Source organism: Corticium candelabrum, chromosome 1 (assembly GCF_963422355.1).
Source record: "Corticium candelabrum chromosome 1, ooCorCand1.1, whole genome shotgun sequence".
Lineage (NCBI taxonomy): Eukaryota > Metazoa > Porifera > Homoscleromorpha > Homosclerophorida > Plakinidae > Corticium > Corticium candelabrum.
The window spans coordinates 10,025,880-10,044,236 of NC_085085.1; the positions used below are offsets into that span (position 1 = coordinate 10,025,880).

Below are 18,357 nucleotides of genomic sequence, written 5' to 3' on the forward strand. Positions count from 1 at the left end.
CACGTGCGTACGCCACATAACAAAGTAGTATATAACATCGCGTATACAAAATGTATTACATAAATATCAAAATCAAGCCATTTAGAAGGATTTCCGTCGTAGTATCGGTCATAAGTAAGTTTTGATTGTATGTCAACACACTCTGCTTTTCTTGCTTCACACAGCCTGACGAGGTAACGTCGGCGATGCTCGAAACTTCTACGATCGCGCACACGTTTTGAATCACGCTGTTCAATGGACATTGCATAGCAATACGTGTTGTGTTGGCTTTCTAGATTCAATTAGATGGTAAACGTTAGCAGCTTGAAGTCTCAGCCCGTCAATTAACTGCGTGCGTACACGTACCAACAAATTGTTTAGTTAAGTCTATTTTACTTGAAGCCCCAATTTTAGCATTTGACACTGGCTGATACTAAAAATGTCAAATGCTGGTCATATATATATATATATATATATTAGAGAGAGAGAGAGAGAGAGAGAGAGAGAGAGAGAGAGAGAGAGAGAGAGAGAGAGAGGAGAGGGAGAGGGAGAGATACCCGTAACCGTAACTGTTACCGATTGAGGGATGAAAGCAATCCTGTTGTTGCTGATGTCGTATGTACAGAATACACTCGATACCGCCGGTAGAGTGAAACCCAGGTATGAAACAGATATTCTCCCGACATGTGCATGGGGATCGTAAATTCGAAGTCGCACCGCGATCACGTCGTCGCGAGATTTCACTTGGCGGTCGACCCCCAGAGAGGGGACCGCCTAAATACTGAGGCGTGCGTTTGCATTGTGGTGTGGAACGCAGTCTTCATGCACGGTTTCGTGGCGATCGGCCCAGCAGTTTTGGCGTGATTGATATTACAGACAGACAGATCAGACTTTTCTAGATAGAGATAGAATACCATCAAATAAATTCTATAGATAATTTGATTACACGCATGGGTCAAAATCAAAGACTCGAGAATGACCTCTGTAGACTTCGAGTCACACTCTGACTGACTATAAGTGGTCACACTTGCACGAGGAAATCAGTCCAAATCAATCAGATATATATATATATGTGTGTGTGTATATATATAGGATAATATATATATATATATATATATATATATATATATATATATATATATATACCGTCTGAAACGTGTAGGTGCGGTGAATTACGCATGACAGCTTTCTAAGTGATTCCAATTAATCAATTAGAAAACTGTCTAGTTTGCGTCCTCAATAGCGGGCAGAGCATATATCTCTAGGCCTCGATTTTAGTAGGTGTCTCTATCCAGTTAGAAATTGACAATTAATAATGTTTTACAATGTTGGTTGATGTCTCCAGTTTTGGAGACTCGATCTGTAATGCCACTGCAGAAATTTTCATTTTTTCCCGATGTCACCAATAGACAGATTCTAGATAATATTGCGGGTGTGCATGGACAAGCAGCAGCTCCATGAAACGGGCTATTCAGTATTATGTGCTCAGTCTGTTTTGATTACGCCACTGATGTACCAAACGCTTTCAATATATATGTACGAACCATATATACGTCAGACATGCAGTTTGGGCTTTTGTTACTTATTCAAAAAGTCTATCGAGGCGTGAGCTTTTTGGCCACTAGTGAGGTCCAGTGCCTCGACCTTAATTTCAGTGTCACCAAACATCATCATCATCTGAAGCTCGCGCGAATTTCCGCCCGTCGTGTCAGGCATATCCAAATGAAGCTCGCCGCATCGTTTCACGCCCGGATCTGTAGTGAACATGGCGTGCTCCTTGTTGCAACTAAAGATACTGATGATGGTGCTGGTCTGCTCAGCTTTCGCCGGCGTATAGCTTCTCACGACGGTGTCTCCAAGCGCCAAACACTGGTCTACCACAACGAAAGTATCAAACACATCGGTGCACCAATCTCTACCTCCCTTGGTCGTCTTTTTCTCTGGCGGATGCTTTCCTTCTTCGAACGCGTTGAGAACGCCGACGCCGTAAGTGAGAGCGGAACGGCGCACGCGTACAATGGTCGGGTCGAGACCAAACATGACGGCTCCCTTTAGAATCGCCAGTCCGGGATCTTGCGGTATTATGACTCGAAGACGGTCGCCGAAGTGCTGTCTAATTTCCGACTGAAGAAGAGCTGATTCCGCAAAGCCTCCCACAAGGAAGAGGAAGTTGACTCCGAACAAGTCCGGTTTGGCTAGCATTTCCTTGACGTGCTCGACAATTTTATTCACGATTGGGGAAAACAGTTTGTTCATAGCAGCAGGACCCAGTCTCAGCATGCCTTGAGAGGACCATTTGACATCCGGGTCGCCAAAATTTTTAATCGCCGTCTCCACGTTCTTTCCTGTCACTTTCAAGTACAGGTCGATAAAAGAAAACGGTAACGACATGTTGAGAGGATTAGATTTGGTTGTATTAGCTGTTCTCTTCTTCGCTTCGAACGCAATCATGAGGTCGACCCATCCGGCCGGCTTGACAGCGCAAAACTTTTCAATGAATTTTTGACCAAAGATTCGTACGAGAAGGTTTTGGAATTCAGTGTCGACTCCAGTGGCGCCCCACGCTCCTCCGGACGCTTTGTGCAATTCCTTCAAAGTTCCTCCATCCTCCACCTCGTGGACCGTGACGTCAACAGTACCGCCACCGCAGTCAACTACAATGTAGCGCGTGCCGGCAATGAAGTCAGTCGACAAAGGAGATTTTACTGGCGGGATGCTTTTCGACTGCTGGCTCTGTGCATCGATCTCTTGAAGACTTTCTCGCTGCTTTAGTTTGCGGCAGTGAATGGAGGCAGCTTCAGGTTCCAGAGCAATAAGTAGTTGGTCCGGGTTTTCAGAGCTCGCTAGTCCAGCCTTTAATTTTAAAATCACACAAAAATTGTTCCATTTCGTAAAAATGAGTATGTGTCTTATGCGTACCTCATAGGCTGCCTGTCTCATGAACTGCTTGGCCGGCTGCTTCCAAATGGCCGGTACCGTGATGACCCAACGCACGTCTTCATTGGTAATTCGCGTCGACGACTGGTCCGAGAGCTCCTGCAGGCAGTGCTCCTTAAAGAACTCTAACGCATGAGCGAAGATCTTCAGTGCAAGCATGCCCTTCCCGTTAGCTGCTTCGATTTCTACTCCTTTGTGAAGCTCCTGCAGTAGCAAACGGACATTAAGATTTTTAATTAACTATAAACTAAGTCTAACAACGAATAAACCCCACAGGCAGCTAAGAGCAACCTACTAGTCTTTCGAGACTGTAAACAACTGTGCACGCCCTCACCTGATTGGAATGAAGGGTCATCTTGAATTTCTCGAAGTAAAACCATCGTTCGGCCTCGTTCTCGTCGAGATCGTGATAGTTGTCTCGTGCGCTGAATCCAAACGAGTGGAAGTCGCCGTTGGGTTTGAGCAGAAGCGTTGTGGGTGTCTTTTGGTTTGTGACACCAGGGTCTCCGCCCTCCCACTTTCTCATCATGTGCACACTGTCCGGATCTCTCGTGAAAGAAAACGCGTAGCCACTGAAAGTTGTACCGAAGTCGATCGCTGCAACGACAAAATGTGATGGAGCATGTTTGACGGTTGGCCTAGAAGTGCCTGTCGACACTACTCCGCTCATTGCGAAATGCTAAGTGAGTGGTGGGTGGAGTCTGGTGGAGTGGTACTATATTTAGACATATGCCAAAGTTCTGGATTGCCAATAAATAAGTAATCTGTGTTTAATGTATGCAAACAACAAATTTTGCCTGCAGTGCGTATGTGTACTGTCAGTGTACAACGTACGTACTGTACTTGTACTTTGAAAAATAGTTGATTGGGGGTCCGAGGCGTGGCGTCTCTAACGCACGTTACCGCTACCGCTTACATCCCAGAGGTGTCGTTACGTTCAGCAGTGCGACGTTAAGATATTGCTGAATTGGATTGTAGGATTGAAAAATGGCATCGAAGGTGATGGTTATTTCGGTTCTGCGTTAGTTCTGCCTACTTGGTTGCAGTTTTGGTCTCATATTAGTTTCTCTAGAAAAGGACGTCACACTCTGCCGAGGAGGACGAAGACGACGACGATAGTTATGTCCCATACGTACCCATAAAGCAGCGTAAGCGACAGAAAGTGCGTTAATTGTTCAGTGTGTACGCGGGGGTGTCAGGCAATTGTTGTTTTGAAGCTGGAACAGATGTCTCAGTTGAGGATGGACAGTATTGCCAGGAAAGAATCGCAAACAGTTTCCGATGGGGTCGTGACTGTAAGTTGTGAAAAATTTACTAACATTGAGTCCTAGTGATAAGTTTCCATATGCAGTTCAAAGACTGTACGTAAAAGTTTTGCGTTTAGAAGACCATATAGCAAGCATTGTAAACATGGTCCGGTAAAAATAATTAATTAAATACATTGGTTAATATTAATTAATAAAGAACTAATTGATTATCTAGTTATTGGATTACTCTACATTCAGGTTAGTTACAAAGCAGCATCAGTCAGTCTTAGATTTCACTGAGCCGTTTCAGAGTGAGCCTCTTTCTAAACAGGTGGCAAAACACAATGTCGCTATGATAGCTTCGTAATGAAGAAATGGTCACTCGTGAAACCAAGACGACCTGAAATTAAGAGAAGTCTTCTGTTTTCCAAATAACCTCTTCGGAAAATTGAAGTTTGGAGGCTGGTGAGGATAATGCGGAATGTCTTGATAATGGGCATGCTTTGATGTGGTGTCTGCATGCCATAGAAATCCTGGATGTGTGCTGGACAACGTCCTAAATGTCGCAAGTCAAGTGCCAGTCTCGTCCCCCTGTCGTTCCAGCCCAGGCTTTTCTTGTTTTGAAAACGAGAGAATCTGGGAACATCAAGGGCATAGGGAGTCTGAAGAAATACAGTATTTAATATATTTAATCAGCTATACTCTATTCCGGAAGTTTACTTTAATTGTTGATTGGCGAAACTCAACTTTTGGAAAAAGAGTGTGGCGTTTTGCCAGACCGCTTGCTACGACCCTGACCTACATATATATATCTGTGGCTTGGTAACATGGTACTTGAACAATGTGTTTTGAATCGAGGTTCTGTATTTAGTTAGCTGCTGATTTTGATATGTTGTTGGTAGTGCATGTTTGGTAAACCAACTTAATTGTAAATGGTGTCTTAGTATAGTGTTTCATATAGTGATTATATTACATAGGGCAAGTTAACGGAAGATGCTGATTATGAGGAGCCTTTTGGACGCAAGAATAATGTTTCTCTTCTCGATCAGCATAGTGAGCTAAAGAAGCAAGCAGAGGGTAAGAAATGAACTTAAACTTAATTATAGTCACGTGTCAAGGTAATGGTACACAACTATCAAGATGTTGCTTAGAATGTCAATGATGACTCAAGTGGCTAAACAATGAAACAGAGAAACAGTGTAATGGCAGGCTGTTGGGAAACATTAGTTTTGGTGTCATAGAGCCTTCGTAGCATTTTATTCTAGGTGACTCAGGGGCTGACCACTAATTTTGTGATTTCTAGATCTGTTTCATGTGTATGGTGATCTCAGTTTAATGTATTTGGCAGTTGGCATTGCTAGTATATGAGGGTCATTTCAAATGTTCTTGCCAAACTCTCCTCAATTGTCTATTTAGAAATGTTTTGTGTTTCTGCTACCAAAACAAAATTAGTTGGTTGCATTTTACGTCATTAACCATAGCAGTAGCAGTGAGCTACCGTAGTGTGATTGAATGAGACGTGGTGTTTTTTCATGTCTGCATGGAGTGACTGAACAAGGGTAAAGGGCAGACATCAAAGTTGAAAATCCACATTGAGTTAACTGAAGTCTGTCAAGATCTTGCTCTAGCAGCCACGGCAGTGTAGAAACGGGTAGTGAGATTTGGTAAGAGAGGGAATCCATCAAAGACAATGAACAATTAGGCCGTCCTCAAACATCAGCAGGGAAAGAATGTGCAGGCTGTTGACGAGCTAATGCAGCAAGAGTGCTGCTTTACTTGTGAAGAGGTAGCAAAAGAGGTGGAATTTCTTCTGCATTTGTGTATCGAATGCTTTCATCACATCTTGTCTACAAAATGTTTGCTGCCAAGTGGGTGCCATACTTGCTGACTGAGGACCAAAAGCGAACGCAAGTGAATTGCCTATAATTGGGAAGGAGTACTGATTTATCATAATTTTCATCATGTTGAGGAGTAAACAAAGACTATTAAAAAACTGGTCAGACTGTGACCAGTTTTACTGACCACAACTTCTGGAGACACACCAACACGTTCGTCACAACAACATCAGTTGCCACATTGCCACATTGACATCATAGCAAGAATGGTTTAACTCATGGCATACTTAGCCATTCTTCATGGACTACATAGCATGGCATGAACTTTTGACGTGGTGTTTGTATCTAGGGTCAGTGGTTGGATTTCTTTCCTTTCCTAACTGTCTGGAAGAGCTCTTCTAGAAGGGGACAATGAAACCAGAAGAACTGAAGCTATGAAAAAAAGGTGTGCTTTTCCTAAAACATGCCAAAGAGATCAGAAGAGATTCACCTCCACAGTATGCTTACTAGGCCAGATGTTTGCTCGTTGCAGATCAAACTGTACAAGCAGTAGTCATTGCTTGCTGTCATGGCCTGTTAGACACATCAGTTTCTGGGCTATCACTTTATGGAAGGCATCCATTTGGTTTTTACTGTGTTTCCGCTTTACTGGGTTGTAGTTATAAGGACACCAATGAGTGCCTCCACAACAGCACTTAGTCCAAAATCCATAGCAACTGCACTTGCAGGAGCTTTTTTCTGTGGCTTCTTCTGAGTTTCTATCAGAAGAGTAGAAGATGCCTTGTGATCTCTTCTGCTCCAAATGAGGGTAAGGAAGCATCTTATATCTTTGGTTATCTTTCATTACTTGAAGTGCTGTGAACATGGAATTTTTGGCCTGGATATATGTATTTTACTGCGATTTGATATTGCGAACACATGATCACTGTTGTCAGCAGCCTCTACTTGTATTCACTTGCATGAAACCAGTTAATTCTAAGCCTAAACATAAACCTGCCTTGTTGCAAGTTGAGGAAAGTGGCATAGGTTTGACAACGACCGGTTGTCTTTGCATTAGACCAGATATGTCTTGTATATATACGTTGCGTATGTCAAGAGTGTTTTACTTGTTTTTGTTTATGTTTACAATTGACTACTTTGGCAAACACAAGGCACTATCATTATCATCACGATATTACTGGTATAAAATATTGTTGAATTTGAAATCTATGGCACTGATTTAGACATAGTGTGCAGTGGTCTCTATAATATCGTGTTGCTTTTAGTAAATCGGTCTTACTTGTTAGAAGGAAGTGCCAAGTGCCACATGTTTTCTAAACAGTGGTTTTAATTTAGTCATTTTTAACTGATAAGGCGAGGAAATAGACTGTGGTAACTATGATTATGTTAATAGATGTGATTCACTTTACTGTCAGATAAGTTTAGGATATGTTGCTAAAATGGGTGTTTACGATGTGTCACTTACTGCTGGCAGCTAATTTGTTGGAATATGTATGAAAAATGTTCCATTTTTCACAATGTGTTGACTTTGAAGGCATTTAAATAGGAATAATTTCTTAATTTGTTAAATAATCCTTGGCCATGCATTGAGATAGGGTATTTAACATACCAGCCAGTTGAAAAAGTGAGCAATACAATACTGTTCTCCGGTTAATTGTATTGCTAAATATATTGACTGCCTCTGCTTGGATCTAATCTGACTATTGCTGAACTATGGAATAGCTTTCTTATTATTGTGTTTTGGCATTTAGCTCAAAGAGAGTCAGCTTATGAGAAACAAGTCAGAGAAGAGGAGAAGATATTGGAGAGTGTAGCTGAGAGAACTGGTTATTCGTTTCTTTATTCTGAACATTACACTAAATTACATGTACTGTTTGTCTCAATAGCTTTAATGGCTGCCACTGAACTTGCTAAAGGTATTCAATATTCTGAGAGTCTGAGAACAGGGTAAGAAAGAGAATGGACCACACAATCTATGGCATGGCAATGATCATGTTATTTAGATGGCAGGCACCAAGGTATATAATGCATATGCCTAAGTCAAAACAAGACAGAATTCGGGCAAAGTGGCATATCTTGGTTGAGGGTGATTATGTGCCACCACCTATAAAGACTTTCAAGGTTTTGTTTTCTGTTGTTTTTGATAGATTTGGACACAATAAGACTGATTGTAATGTTTGTTGTCAACCTGACCATTAAAGGAACACGGTCACGATTGCCCTCGGACTCCAGTGTGACTGCACTCATCGGTTTCTCCCAATCAAAAGCGCTTTTGAAATAACTAATCAGTTTTCTAGACACTTCTACATCCTATCAACGAGCATTTCTGGATCTTTTTTGATTCACTTTTTTATTAGAACACGTGACCGGATGTCTCTCATGCACACTTGTTTCACTGAAGCATGATTTTTAAGCTATGCACGGGAAAGGCTTGGACGACCTTTTAGCAAACTAATGCACCTCTACCTCTCTGGATCTGCAGTTCCTGACATTCTGGAGCTGCAAGCTAGAATTGAACACAGTCCTGTAATTATGCGGCGTAACTTTGCAGATTCGCACTTGCAGCCTCTTCCTGCAAAGCCGCCTTTGCGTCTTTCCTTATCTCACTTACTTCCCGCTACAACTGTATCTCACACTCTCCTACCACACCAATCGTGGTACAGAAGTACCTCACTTACGAATCAAGCTGTGGAGCACAATACAGTAGCGTACTTGTGTAGGAAATGGTAACACCAGTTAATACAACACAAAATTAGAGTGTTTTTTTGTCTCAAGTGCTTGCCCAGACAGAAGCCGGCAAAACATATTATCCCATACACTGGTGTAGGAGCTGGGGGGGGATGCAGCTCCTTACTCACTGTAGGAATTGAAGTTATCTGTGCTACTGACTTTTTGCAAATCTGTTTACGGTCTGGCAAGCGAGGTAGTTTTTGCTTACTCATGATGACATTCACGGTACAGCCCTCTCGCTCGTGAACATCTTTCTATGCCACTGCTGTATATATCAAACGAATTCCCGTTTGGCTTAGCTAGATTTTTTCAGCTTCTTCATCATTAGATTTACATTATTTTTGTTTCGGAAATGCCATATATTTTTTGTTCTGATCTAACTTTTTGCAGAATCTAAAATGAGGCTAAAGCGATCCACGCAAGCAGGCAGTGTCAACGAGAATGCGCATGTCTTATGCATATAGTGACCGTGTCTCTTTAATGTTTTTGCATTAGAGTTGCTTGCTCTCTGTTCCTGAATTCTGTTATGACAGGTTTTATTGTTTGGGTACTGGATAGGTGTGGTAGAAAATTTCAGTTTTGTGTGTGTGTGTGTGTGTGTGTGTGTGTGTGTGTGTGTGTGTGTGTGTGTGTGTGTGTGTGAAAATTATTCATTAATAGCAGAGTTGAATGAGAGAGTATATACTGTATGTGCAGTGTTAGTTCTCCAATGGGATGAGGTGACCATTTACTTTAGCATTTGCTGGTAGTCATCTGTCTGTATGGACATTGCTGCATGCATTAATTTTTGCATGTGTGATCTTACAACGGTGAATATCTTTTTTAGGAGATGAAGTTTCCCCAGATTGTTCTACGTTTGCTGAAAACTAAAGGAATCACTCATCCTACACCCATACAAATTCAAGGAATTCCAGCTGTGTAAGCTGAGTGGAAATGACATATTCATAATCTCGATGTCATCTCATTTCTGATTCAGGCTTCAAGGAAGGGACATGATTGGTATTGCTTTTACAGGATCTGGAAAGACATTAGTCTTTGTTCTGCCGCTTATCATGTTTTGTTTGGAGCAGGTATTTGTGATTTGTTTTCATTAACATGGTGAATAGTGAGGATGATGTTATTTTTAGGAAAGGCGATTGCCATTTGTTCGTAATGAAGGTCCTTATGGTCTTATTGTCTGCCCTTCGGTCTGTTTCTTTGATGCTTGAAGGTTTCAGATGCATTTGATTGCTTCATAACGTGTTTAATTAATTACAGAGAGAATTGGCTACTCAAACGTATGATGTAATCTATGAACATGCGGAAGCTCTGTACAAAGATGGTGCGACTATCAGTGTTGTTTCTTGCAGTTACCATATTGTAGCCATGTGATTATGTTATTTCTAGGGCATCCCAGAATAAAGTCAGTTCTTTGCATGGGTGGAACTGCAATGAGAGATCAGATTGAAGGCATTAGAAGGTGCATCACATTTTGTAATATTGCTATAGCATGGCTTGCGTGTTGACTGTTAGTATGGTATTGTTTTAGTGAGCCTGTTTGTTTCCATGCAACCATTAGCAAGTCACAGCAATTATTCAGATGGTTTGCTAATGATGAGCTATTACTGAGCTCCATTTACAATGGCGTACACTTTCTGCTTGAGCTTATAGTTTTGGTACTTTCTTGTATGAATATCACTGTACAATAAATAAATGAGGGACTTGTTCTATTGCCTAATACCAGCCAAAATACAGTATCTGTCCCAATACAAGCTCTTAAAATGTTAATTAAATGATGGAATGGAAGAAGCTATTTGTGTAGTAAAAGGATACTCGGGTTTGTATTTAAGCGGGGCTTATATAGAAAGTCCACCATCGTAATTTGCTCAGATTCATACCTTTTGACTACACGCTCAAGAGTGGTTAAGTTGCTTCACTTGGCAAGTACATGTCAATTAGTTTGCCAGTGACATACATTCTTGTAGTCGTGGAGTCAGATGTACTTCCCATTGAGCCAAATTCTGCTCCTACATGTGATACTACGACAGGGTCTCCTATTGAGTTAGAGGATTTCATTACGAAAACTTTGGAGTTGCAAAGCAGTTTTGATTGAAGTGTTTGGGCCCAGTGTGGTGGACGAATACAGTATGTGCACCTGTCACCTTACGATTATCTTCAACTTCATATTTAGTTAGATTTTATGGACAAATGTTTCTCTTTAGTGATGTGGACAAAGATCATCTTCTTTAATTCCTACCGGTTCTGAAATTAGGGTTTTGCTTGTTAGCAAAATAGAAGTAACTGTAAGAGATGCATGTTCGGGTGTATTTACTTGATTTTTGAAATTGATTACACCAATATGTACATATCCTTGCAGTCGTTTCTGAAACTTTTTGGTATGTGCAGTGTTTGTGGATGATACATATTGCATCATTATAGGTGTTACTTGTGTGCTTATCAATTTATCAATTTCTTGTGAGTGCCTAGTAATTACGTCTTTATTACTCTGTATGTCAAGGTGCTGACAATGTAAGGAGTGGTTTGTAGTTATCAAAACACAGTATTCTAGTTATATGTAATACCAGGGTTCTCGCTACAGCGTGGTGCAGTGCCACACTCCAGTAAGAGTGCACCACGCTCAGAAACAATAGATAGGAGTCCAAAGTTTGACAGCTAAGGAATGTATGAGAATTCCATACTACTAAAACACAATATTATATTACTTAGTAAGGTGATATTAGCCACAAATCCAGGCTCTTACAAAAGAACACGGGATAATAGCTTTGCTCTAGACATGTACTTGAGTTGATTGCAGTTCCGGATGCGCTGTCATTGATAGTTGTCCCAGATGCCCTTCTCGTGACACAGAAAGCACACCTCCTGTCCAAGAAGCGTAGCTCCTACAATCTACTCTAGACTAGTCATGGCCTCTGATAAATTAACAACAGTTGTCCATGCACGTCAATCAATGCTTGACTTCCGACTCACCAGACAGTCTTTCTGTAGTTTGTTCATGGAACTTGCACATGCGCAACCTATGAACATTTCAGGCTTTGAGATTGAAGTTGATTTCCTTGCCAGGGCACTTGAACGTATGTTACATGCACTAGCTACCACGCAAAATATACTTCACTGGAGATTGGCTTAAGTGCGCATGTCCAACTTGGACTGTGCAACTGCACAGTGTAGAGAGCAGACTGCATGCCATCGTGGACCCGTCCATCCCGCCAAGCTCCCAAGAGTCTCTAACAAGAACCCTGGTAATACAATATTAGTGGTGAGATGACAGTTTGAATCTTGTAAGAGAGCAGATTGAATCTTTTCTTTTAACTTAGTGGGTGTGATTGATCATACAAAGCTGTTATTGCTATTGAAATAGTGATATTCCCATGGCAATGATATTTGTCTACAGATACGTTCTTGTTGTAAGAGTTCAGGGCTTTCGAGAGAGTTTTACCAGCAGGAAGACAAGGTTTGGGAAGGTTCTGATATGACGAGATTGGATACCTGGTTGTCGAGGTTTCCTTGCTGCTAGATTTGGACCTTCCTCTGTAAAGTTTTGTGTGTCTACTGCTGTGCACCAGTATTTCTACATAAAATAATTCTATACACAAGGCGTTCTGATGATGATGGTGGTGGTGGTGGTGGTGATGATGATGACGACGACGATGACGACGATGATGATGATGATGATGATGATGATGATATGATGAATGAGTTAGGTAGACTATTTATGCCAGAAAGGGTAATCTCGTCCAGTGCAAGTAGGTATCTCGTGGCAAATAGTATGCTAATCCATGTGCAGTCAACCCTTGATATAATGACACCACGATATAAGACGTCACGATATATAACAATGTAGATAGCATGGAACAAGATTGCATGCCTACAAAAGATGGTACTCCACTCTTGATATAATGACACTCGATATAACTACACTGACTTACGCAAGAGAGAGTACAAACATGCATAGGAGTATACAGTAGAAATCTTCCTTGATTTACTGACATCCAGGTTATGCAGCCTGTCCTGCCTTCGGCACACCTTTTGGCACGTATTGTGCACATGTAGTGAGAGTTGCTGTGATACTCTATATGCCTTAATTGGTTGCCCGTTCTAACTAATCCGAGAGAATTTTTAGCTATAAGTTGTATCGAGGGTTGACTGTATTGGAATTGAAAGTTTTGGGGTATCAGCTACATTGCCGCTCTACTTACTAAAGATTATGTAACTTGAATCCAGTCTATAATGTGAATATGGTTATGCTGCTGGTATCACAATATGTTTCTGATGCCTATTAAGTGCGTGAATATGCCAGCAATATTGTACAAGTTTTGATAATTACAGATATCTCCTGTTCACAAGAGTGTCAGTTACTAGAAAGCATTTTGAGACACCGACAAGGTCCGTAGATATACTTGATTTGCAATTAATTATCTTACAGCTTGTATTGTGTCAGTCAATATCAATGGTAAGCAGTTTGCTGTGTGTGTGTGTGTGTGCACGCGCGCGTACTTGTGGCACGCATGTGTGGTATCTTTATTTATTGTTTCTTCTATTGCGTGTATGTTGGTTTGACTGAATTTATAATATTCATGAGCAAAACTTCAGTTGCTACCATATTGAGTTGTGGAGTAATGGCTACAAACAACAATGTGTACAGTTCCTGCCATATGTAAATGACTTTAGTTCTGGGTGGTCTGGGAAGTAGGCAAGTAATTATGAGTGAAATTCAATGATTTCTAGGTATATTAATATTACGTATTTTGATTGTGTTTATTTGGATGTGAGAACCACTGTTTTCTGTGAGAATGACTGTTTTCTGTGAGAACCGAAATGTTGTGTTAATATTTAATATCCTCTTTTTGATTCCATCTTGATAGTGTAGGTTCTAATGAATGTATGCAAAAGGGTTTGTATGCCAGGTTCATTATGGCTTGTTTCTGTTGAGTGCTTTACTGGGTGGAATTTGTACTGTTGGTATGAATATGTTCTGTTTGTAAGAGTGGTTGAGGATCTCGTTTGCAGCTACCAACATTCTGTTTCGACTGTTATGGACGTGTGGGCTCATTTATGTTTATTTGGCACTATTGTAACAAACTGTACTAGCAAACGTATTTTGGGCTTCTTCACTCTGTTGGAAGTGAGTAATTTTATGCAGGTCGAGTACACAAGGACTTAATAAGTGTGGTAATGGTCAGTAATCAATTCAGCTGTTTGCAGCTTTGTGCAAGGGTGCATCAATTCCTGTTCAGTTGGAGCTTGATATAGCGGTGAAGTGACTGTGTCCTTTCCCACTTGGCTTATGCCATTGGATCACAAAAATTTGACTGTTTGTACTGGAGCTAATTTTGTAATACACTATACAATGCCCACTGCTAAGTGATTTTTCTCGTTGTTCTTGGTCATCCGGAGATACGCTGTATGTATATCGCTTTGTGCTGTGTAGGTTGTCTGTTGTATTGAGTGTGGTAGTCAGGTGTGACATTTTGTAATCGAGTGAAGTATGATACAATGTTGTGATTTAGAGGTGTTCACATTGTCGTGGCAACGCCTGGAAGGCTGATGGACTTGTTAGACAAGAAATTTTTAAATGTAACTATTTGTCGGTATGATGGATGTTGTGTTGAATTATTATGAGCTGTGTTAATATGTGTGACATATATTTAGCTACTTGGTACTGGACGAGGCTGATCGTATGGTAGACATGAGCTTTGAAGAAGACATAAGAACAATTCTTTCATATTTTAAGGTAGAGAGCATCTGTATTATAGTACCTGTTTTGTTTTGCGTATTTGTCTGTCTAGTTGTCTGTCCATATGCCTTTTATCTGTTAGGTAATTGGATGTTATGTGTTTGTCAGTTCGTCTTTTAGTTGTCTGTTTTGCGTATGTGCACAGAGTGTGGTATATGGCGAGGCCGTTACTTGATGAGGTCCAAATATGGTAGCAATGCATCTGTCACCATTATGATGATACTATTTGCTGTTAAAATTGGTTTGAGCGAAACCAACAGTGCCAACACACGTTGTGAGTCATTTACTGCATGCACTTGAATTCACAAGATGCAAGCAACAACATGTGTGTTAAATCCATGTATAATTTAAAGACTTGCATAACACTTTCTCTGCTTTAAACATGTCACTGTGGATAGTACGTTTATGCCCTCTTGAAACTTCATGCAGCATGTGCATCTGGTGCATGTACCAATGCAGACTACCGTGGCTGCTATTGCACTTTTAGGGCGAGAACATGGAGTTTGCTTCATCTGATTGTTTGCACATGTTGTGTATCTGTATGCTTGTGTGTATTTTTTTGTAGTCTCAAAGGCAAACGTTACTGTTCAGTGCTACGATGCCTAAAAAAATTCAGAACTTTGCACGAAGTGCCCTTGTAAACCCAGGTCAATTCCTATGGTTGTGTCTTCTTTCAATTAAGACTGTTGCGTTAAACTCAGTTTGTCTTGCAGTCACAATCAATGTAGGAAGAGCTGGAGCTGCGAATCTGGATGTCATACAGGAAGTAGAGTATGTGAAGCAGGAAGCTAAAATCGTTTATCTCCTGGAATGTCTACAAAAGACTGCACCACCAGTGAGTATCGGTTGTATTTTGTTCGTATTTTGTGTACGGTATCAATGATAGAAACGGTGCAGGTGTTAGTGTTCGCTCAGAAGAAGGCAGATGTAGATGATATGCACGAATATCTACTGCTTAAAGGTGTAGAGGCAGTTGCGATTCATGGAGGCAAAGGTTGTGTAGGTGTCACTTCTATCGCGTAATTAAATATAGTAATTACGTATCTACTTGTAGATCAGGAAGAAAGGCATTGGGCAGTTCGTCAGTTTAAAGAGGGACACAAAGACGTTCTCATAGCAACCGATGTGGCATCGAAAGGTTTGGACTTCCCCGATATTCAGCATGTTATCAATTATGACATGCCGGAGGACATGGAAAGCTATGGTAAGACACCTTGTGATGATTGTACTATGTTGTTAAATTTTTAGTGGTCGTTGTGTTAAGTGCATCGAATTGGTCGAACAGGCCGATGTGGGAAAACTGGTTTGGCAACAACGTTTATCAATAAAGGATGTTGTGAGATGAGATCATGGAATAATCGATTGTTTGAAATTGTGATTTTGTGTTGTCTTGTAGCGGAGTCGACTCTCATCGACTTGAAGCATCTCTTGGTCGAAGCCAAACAGAAGATTCCACCCGTCTTAGCTGCATTAGAATCACAAAACGACGACTACCTTGAACTTGGAGGCAAGACTATAGTCTCGTGCTCGAGTTTGTTTGACAATCACTCTTAATTGTTTGCGTAGAGGAACGTGGATGCTCGTACTGTGGCGGTCTTGGTCATCGAATAACAGAGTGTCCCAAACTGGAGGCAATGCAGAACAAGCAAGCGGGCAGCATCGGCCGTCGAGACTACCTCGCTAACTCGTCAGCGGACTGGTAGCCAGAGTGTAAGTGGGGGTATATGGTGATAGGAGTAAATGGGTATAGGCATGCACATGCAGGACAGAGCAGATGTATGCATACAGAAAAGTTGTACCACAAAGTCGGTGAAATCCGAGACTACAGTGTATTGACACCGACTGCAGCTTGTACCACACGCAGTATCCAATGAATAAAATAACGCGTTCTGTTTTCCAATGGGAAAAATTGAAATGAAGTTTACAGAGGTCCCGATGGTTTCCGTCAGCTGATAGATTGTCTAGCCGCCCAGCTGACGGTCGTCTGGCCTCTCACGGTGAGCGCAGTCGCTGTTGTCGAGCACGAAGCCGCTCTCACTCGCCCACGAATTATTTTATTTCGTTTGCATTTTGTTATTCGCGTGTTGCCCTATTTGGCTCTTCATCTCCCCGGTGACCACACCTACGGAAACACGTGTATAAGCACGCGGATTAGCGAGGCCACACATTACGATCTCGTTACCGAACGTGTAACATCATCGGGTCGACGACGGACGCGTGTTATTCAATCTGTTGATCGGATCGTGTTGTTGACGAGGCCCATGGCGGGGGATTCCCATGTGCCCAACGTGCACCTGTTTTTGTGATGGATGCGTGCAGCATCATGCAAGCGCGACTAATCGAATTGAATTGGAAGCCGCACGCGAAGGAGATCGGAGAAGCGTCGGCGATAAGCCGCGCTGCATCCTACGTGTTGAGACTCGTGCGTGCCGGGTTTTGGTGCGACACGCTGATCGGTACGACTTAACGACCAATTACATTGTGTTATTGGTCAATGATGAGTCGTTACGATGAGAGGCTCGATAAAGCGTTTCTGAGATTCTGCGGTCTCGCTCTCACGGTATGCCATTGGCGAATCGTCGTCCATTAACGCCCCACGCCTACGCAGTGGCGTGTTGGCGCGACGGGGAGTGTTGGTAAACACTACAACATTGATACGTTTGTGTAGCCTATCAGCGGCCACACAAGCGCTAATAGGTACTGAATTGGCTGTTGGTTGACAACGAATTTGTGTGGTCCCACCCATTGGACGCGGTCAGTTGTTGGCCAGACGAGCTGCAGGTTACATCTAAAGGAATTAGGGCAGAGTGCGAGTCGTGGTGGAAGGATGGAGTGGCAATTCGGTGCAGCTCTAGATTTACCCAAACTACAGCAACTGCAATGCCACTGGAGCAGCATTCTCGCACAGCGCAGGTACCATCCCTACAGCAGGGAACTGCCGCACATATCCGACTCTCGCCGCAGCTCCACTCCTCCGTCGTCGGAGAAAATGATGTGGATGCAGCGGCACTACGACGACGAGCTGTACAAGTTTGTGCGGCCACCTTTCTCGTACAGCTCTCTCATTGCTATGGCCATTCAGTCATCGAAGGAGCAGAAACTGACACTGTGCGGCATTTACGGCTTCATCACCGAGACGTTTCCTTTCTATAAGACGTGCAAATCCGGCTGGCAGAACTCGATTCGTCACAACTTGTCTCTGAACGACTGCTTTCAGAAAGTGCCGAGAGACGAGGGCGACCCGGGTAAGGGCTGCTATTGGCGTATCGACCCCAACTGCGACAAGTCGTTCGACAACGGCAGCTTTCGAAAGAAACGCAAGCGGAAGAACTCGACTGGACTATTGCCAAATATGATGGCTCATGCGATGGTGGGATACCCAACAGAGGCGAGTCAATTTATATTTTCTTCGCGGTCCATACCGTATGGAAGCGGTGCACGTGCACCAGTGTCGAGTTACTTGTGTGGTACGTTGCCGTTTTCGTCCTGTGCACATATTTCTGACGCGATGACGTCAGAGGATAATTACCGTTATCCCCATGGAATAGACGTCGTGAAGTTTCCACCGTCACCAGGTCAAACCGGCAAAAATCGATTCACCAAGTTCACTGTGGAACAACTAATCTCGTAGAACTCTGGAAACTCTGGAACTGACAGTATAAATAAAGATGGACCCATTTCGCTGGGAAGCTGGGCTTCCCGAGATCTCGTTTAGAAATGACGTCATTTATAGAAATTGTTACTCTACGGACCCGAGCTCTGAAAGGCGTATTGAAATTGTATGGATGCTAGAGTACATATATGCTTTTTTATTGATAGCGATTGTATAGAGGCTTGAACAAATAAAAGAGGGTAAATGTTTGTACAGCTGTCCCCCGTCATTCAATATCCCAAA

General features: G+C 42.1%; 3 protein-coding genes across 4 annotated transcripts; 2 read left to right on the forward strand and 1 right to left on the reverse strand.

Moving 5' to 3' along the window:
* Window positions 1–1,446: 1,446 nt before the first annotated feature.
* Window positions 1,447–3,598, reverse strand: LOC134197608 (heat shock 70 kDa protein 12A-like). The gene is made up of 3 exons (XM_062667290.1): window positions 3,251–3,598; window positions 2,899–3,120; window positions 1,447–2,832 (listed from the first exon to the last, which is right to left on the reverse strand). The coding sequence occupies exons 1-3, from the start codon at window positions 3,584–3,586 to the stop codon at window positions 1,558–1,560; spliced, it is 1,833 nt and encodes a 610-aa protein (XP_062523274.1). The 5' UTR covers window positions 3,587–3,598; the 3' UTR covers window positions 1,447–1,557.
* A 208-nt stretch (window positions 3,599–3,806) lies between these two features.
* On the forward strand, window positions 3,807–16,392 carry LOC134196071 (probable ATP-dependent RNA helicase DDX41). Of its 2 annotated transcripts, XM_062665499.1 has the most exons (21): window positions 3,807–3,915; window positions 3,989–4,078; window positions 4,134–4,211; window positions 5,141–5,240; window positions 7,750–7,824; window positions 7,885–7,945; window positions 8,002–8,119; window positions 9,555–9,646; window positions 9,705–9,798; window positions 9,856–9,915; window positions 9,986–10,049; window positions 10,115–10,187; window positions 14,236–14,316; window positions 14,378–14,459; window positions 15,028–15,109; window positions 15,176–15,297; window positions 15,360–15,456; window positions 15,517–15,666; window positions 15,727–15,798; window positions 15,859–15,969; window positions 16,029–16,392. In XM_062665499.1, exons 1-21 carry the CDS (start codon window positions 3,904–3,906, stop codon window positions 16,163–16,165), a joined length of 1,851 nt encoding a protein of 616 aa, XP_062521483.1. In that variant the 5' UTR covers window positions 3,807–3,903; the 3' UTR covers window positions 16,166–16,392. The 2 variants fall into 2 exon arrangements, with proteins under 2 accessions (XP_062521483.1, XP_062522206.1); XM_062666222.1 differs by lacking the exons at window positions 3,807–3,915; window positions 3,989–4,078; window positions 4,134–4,211; window positions 5,141–5,240 and adding an exon at window positions 6,167–6,443 and having other exon boundaries at window positions 16,029–16,391.
* A 613-nt stretch (window positions 16,393–17,005) lies between these two features.
* On the forward strand, window positions 17,006–18,324 carry LOC134181398 (forkhead box protein I3-like). Its single transcript, XM_062648673.1, has one exon. It carries the CDS (start codon window positions 17,290–17,292, stop codon window positions 18,091–18,093), a length of 804 nt encoding a protein of 267 aa, XP_062504657.1. The 5' UTR covers window positions 17,006–17,289; the 3' UTR covers window positions 18,094–18,324.
* The last annotated feature ends 33 nt before the right edge of the window (window positions 18,325–18,357 follow it).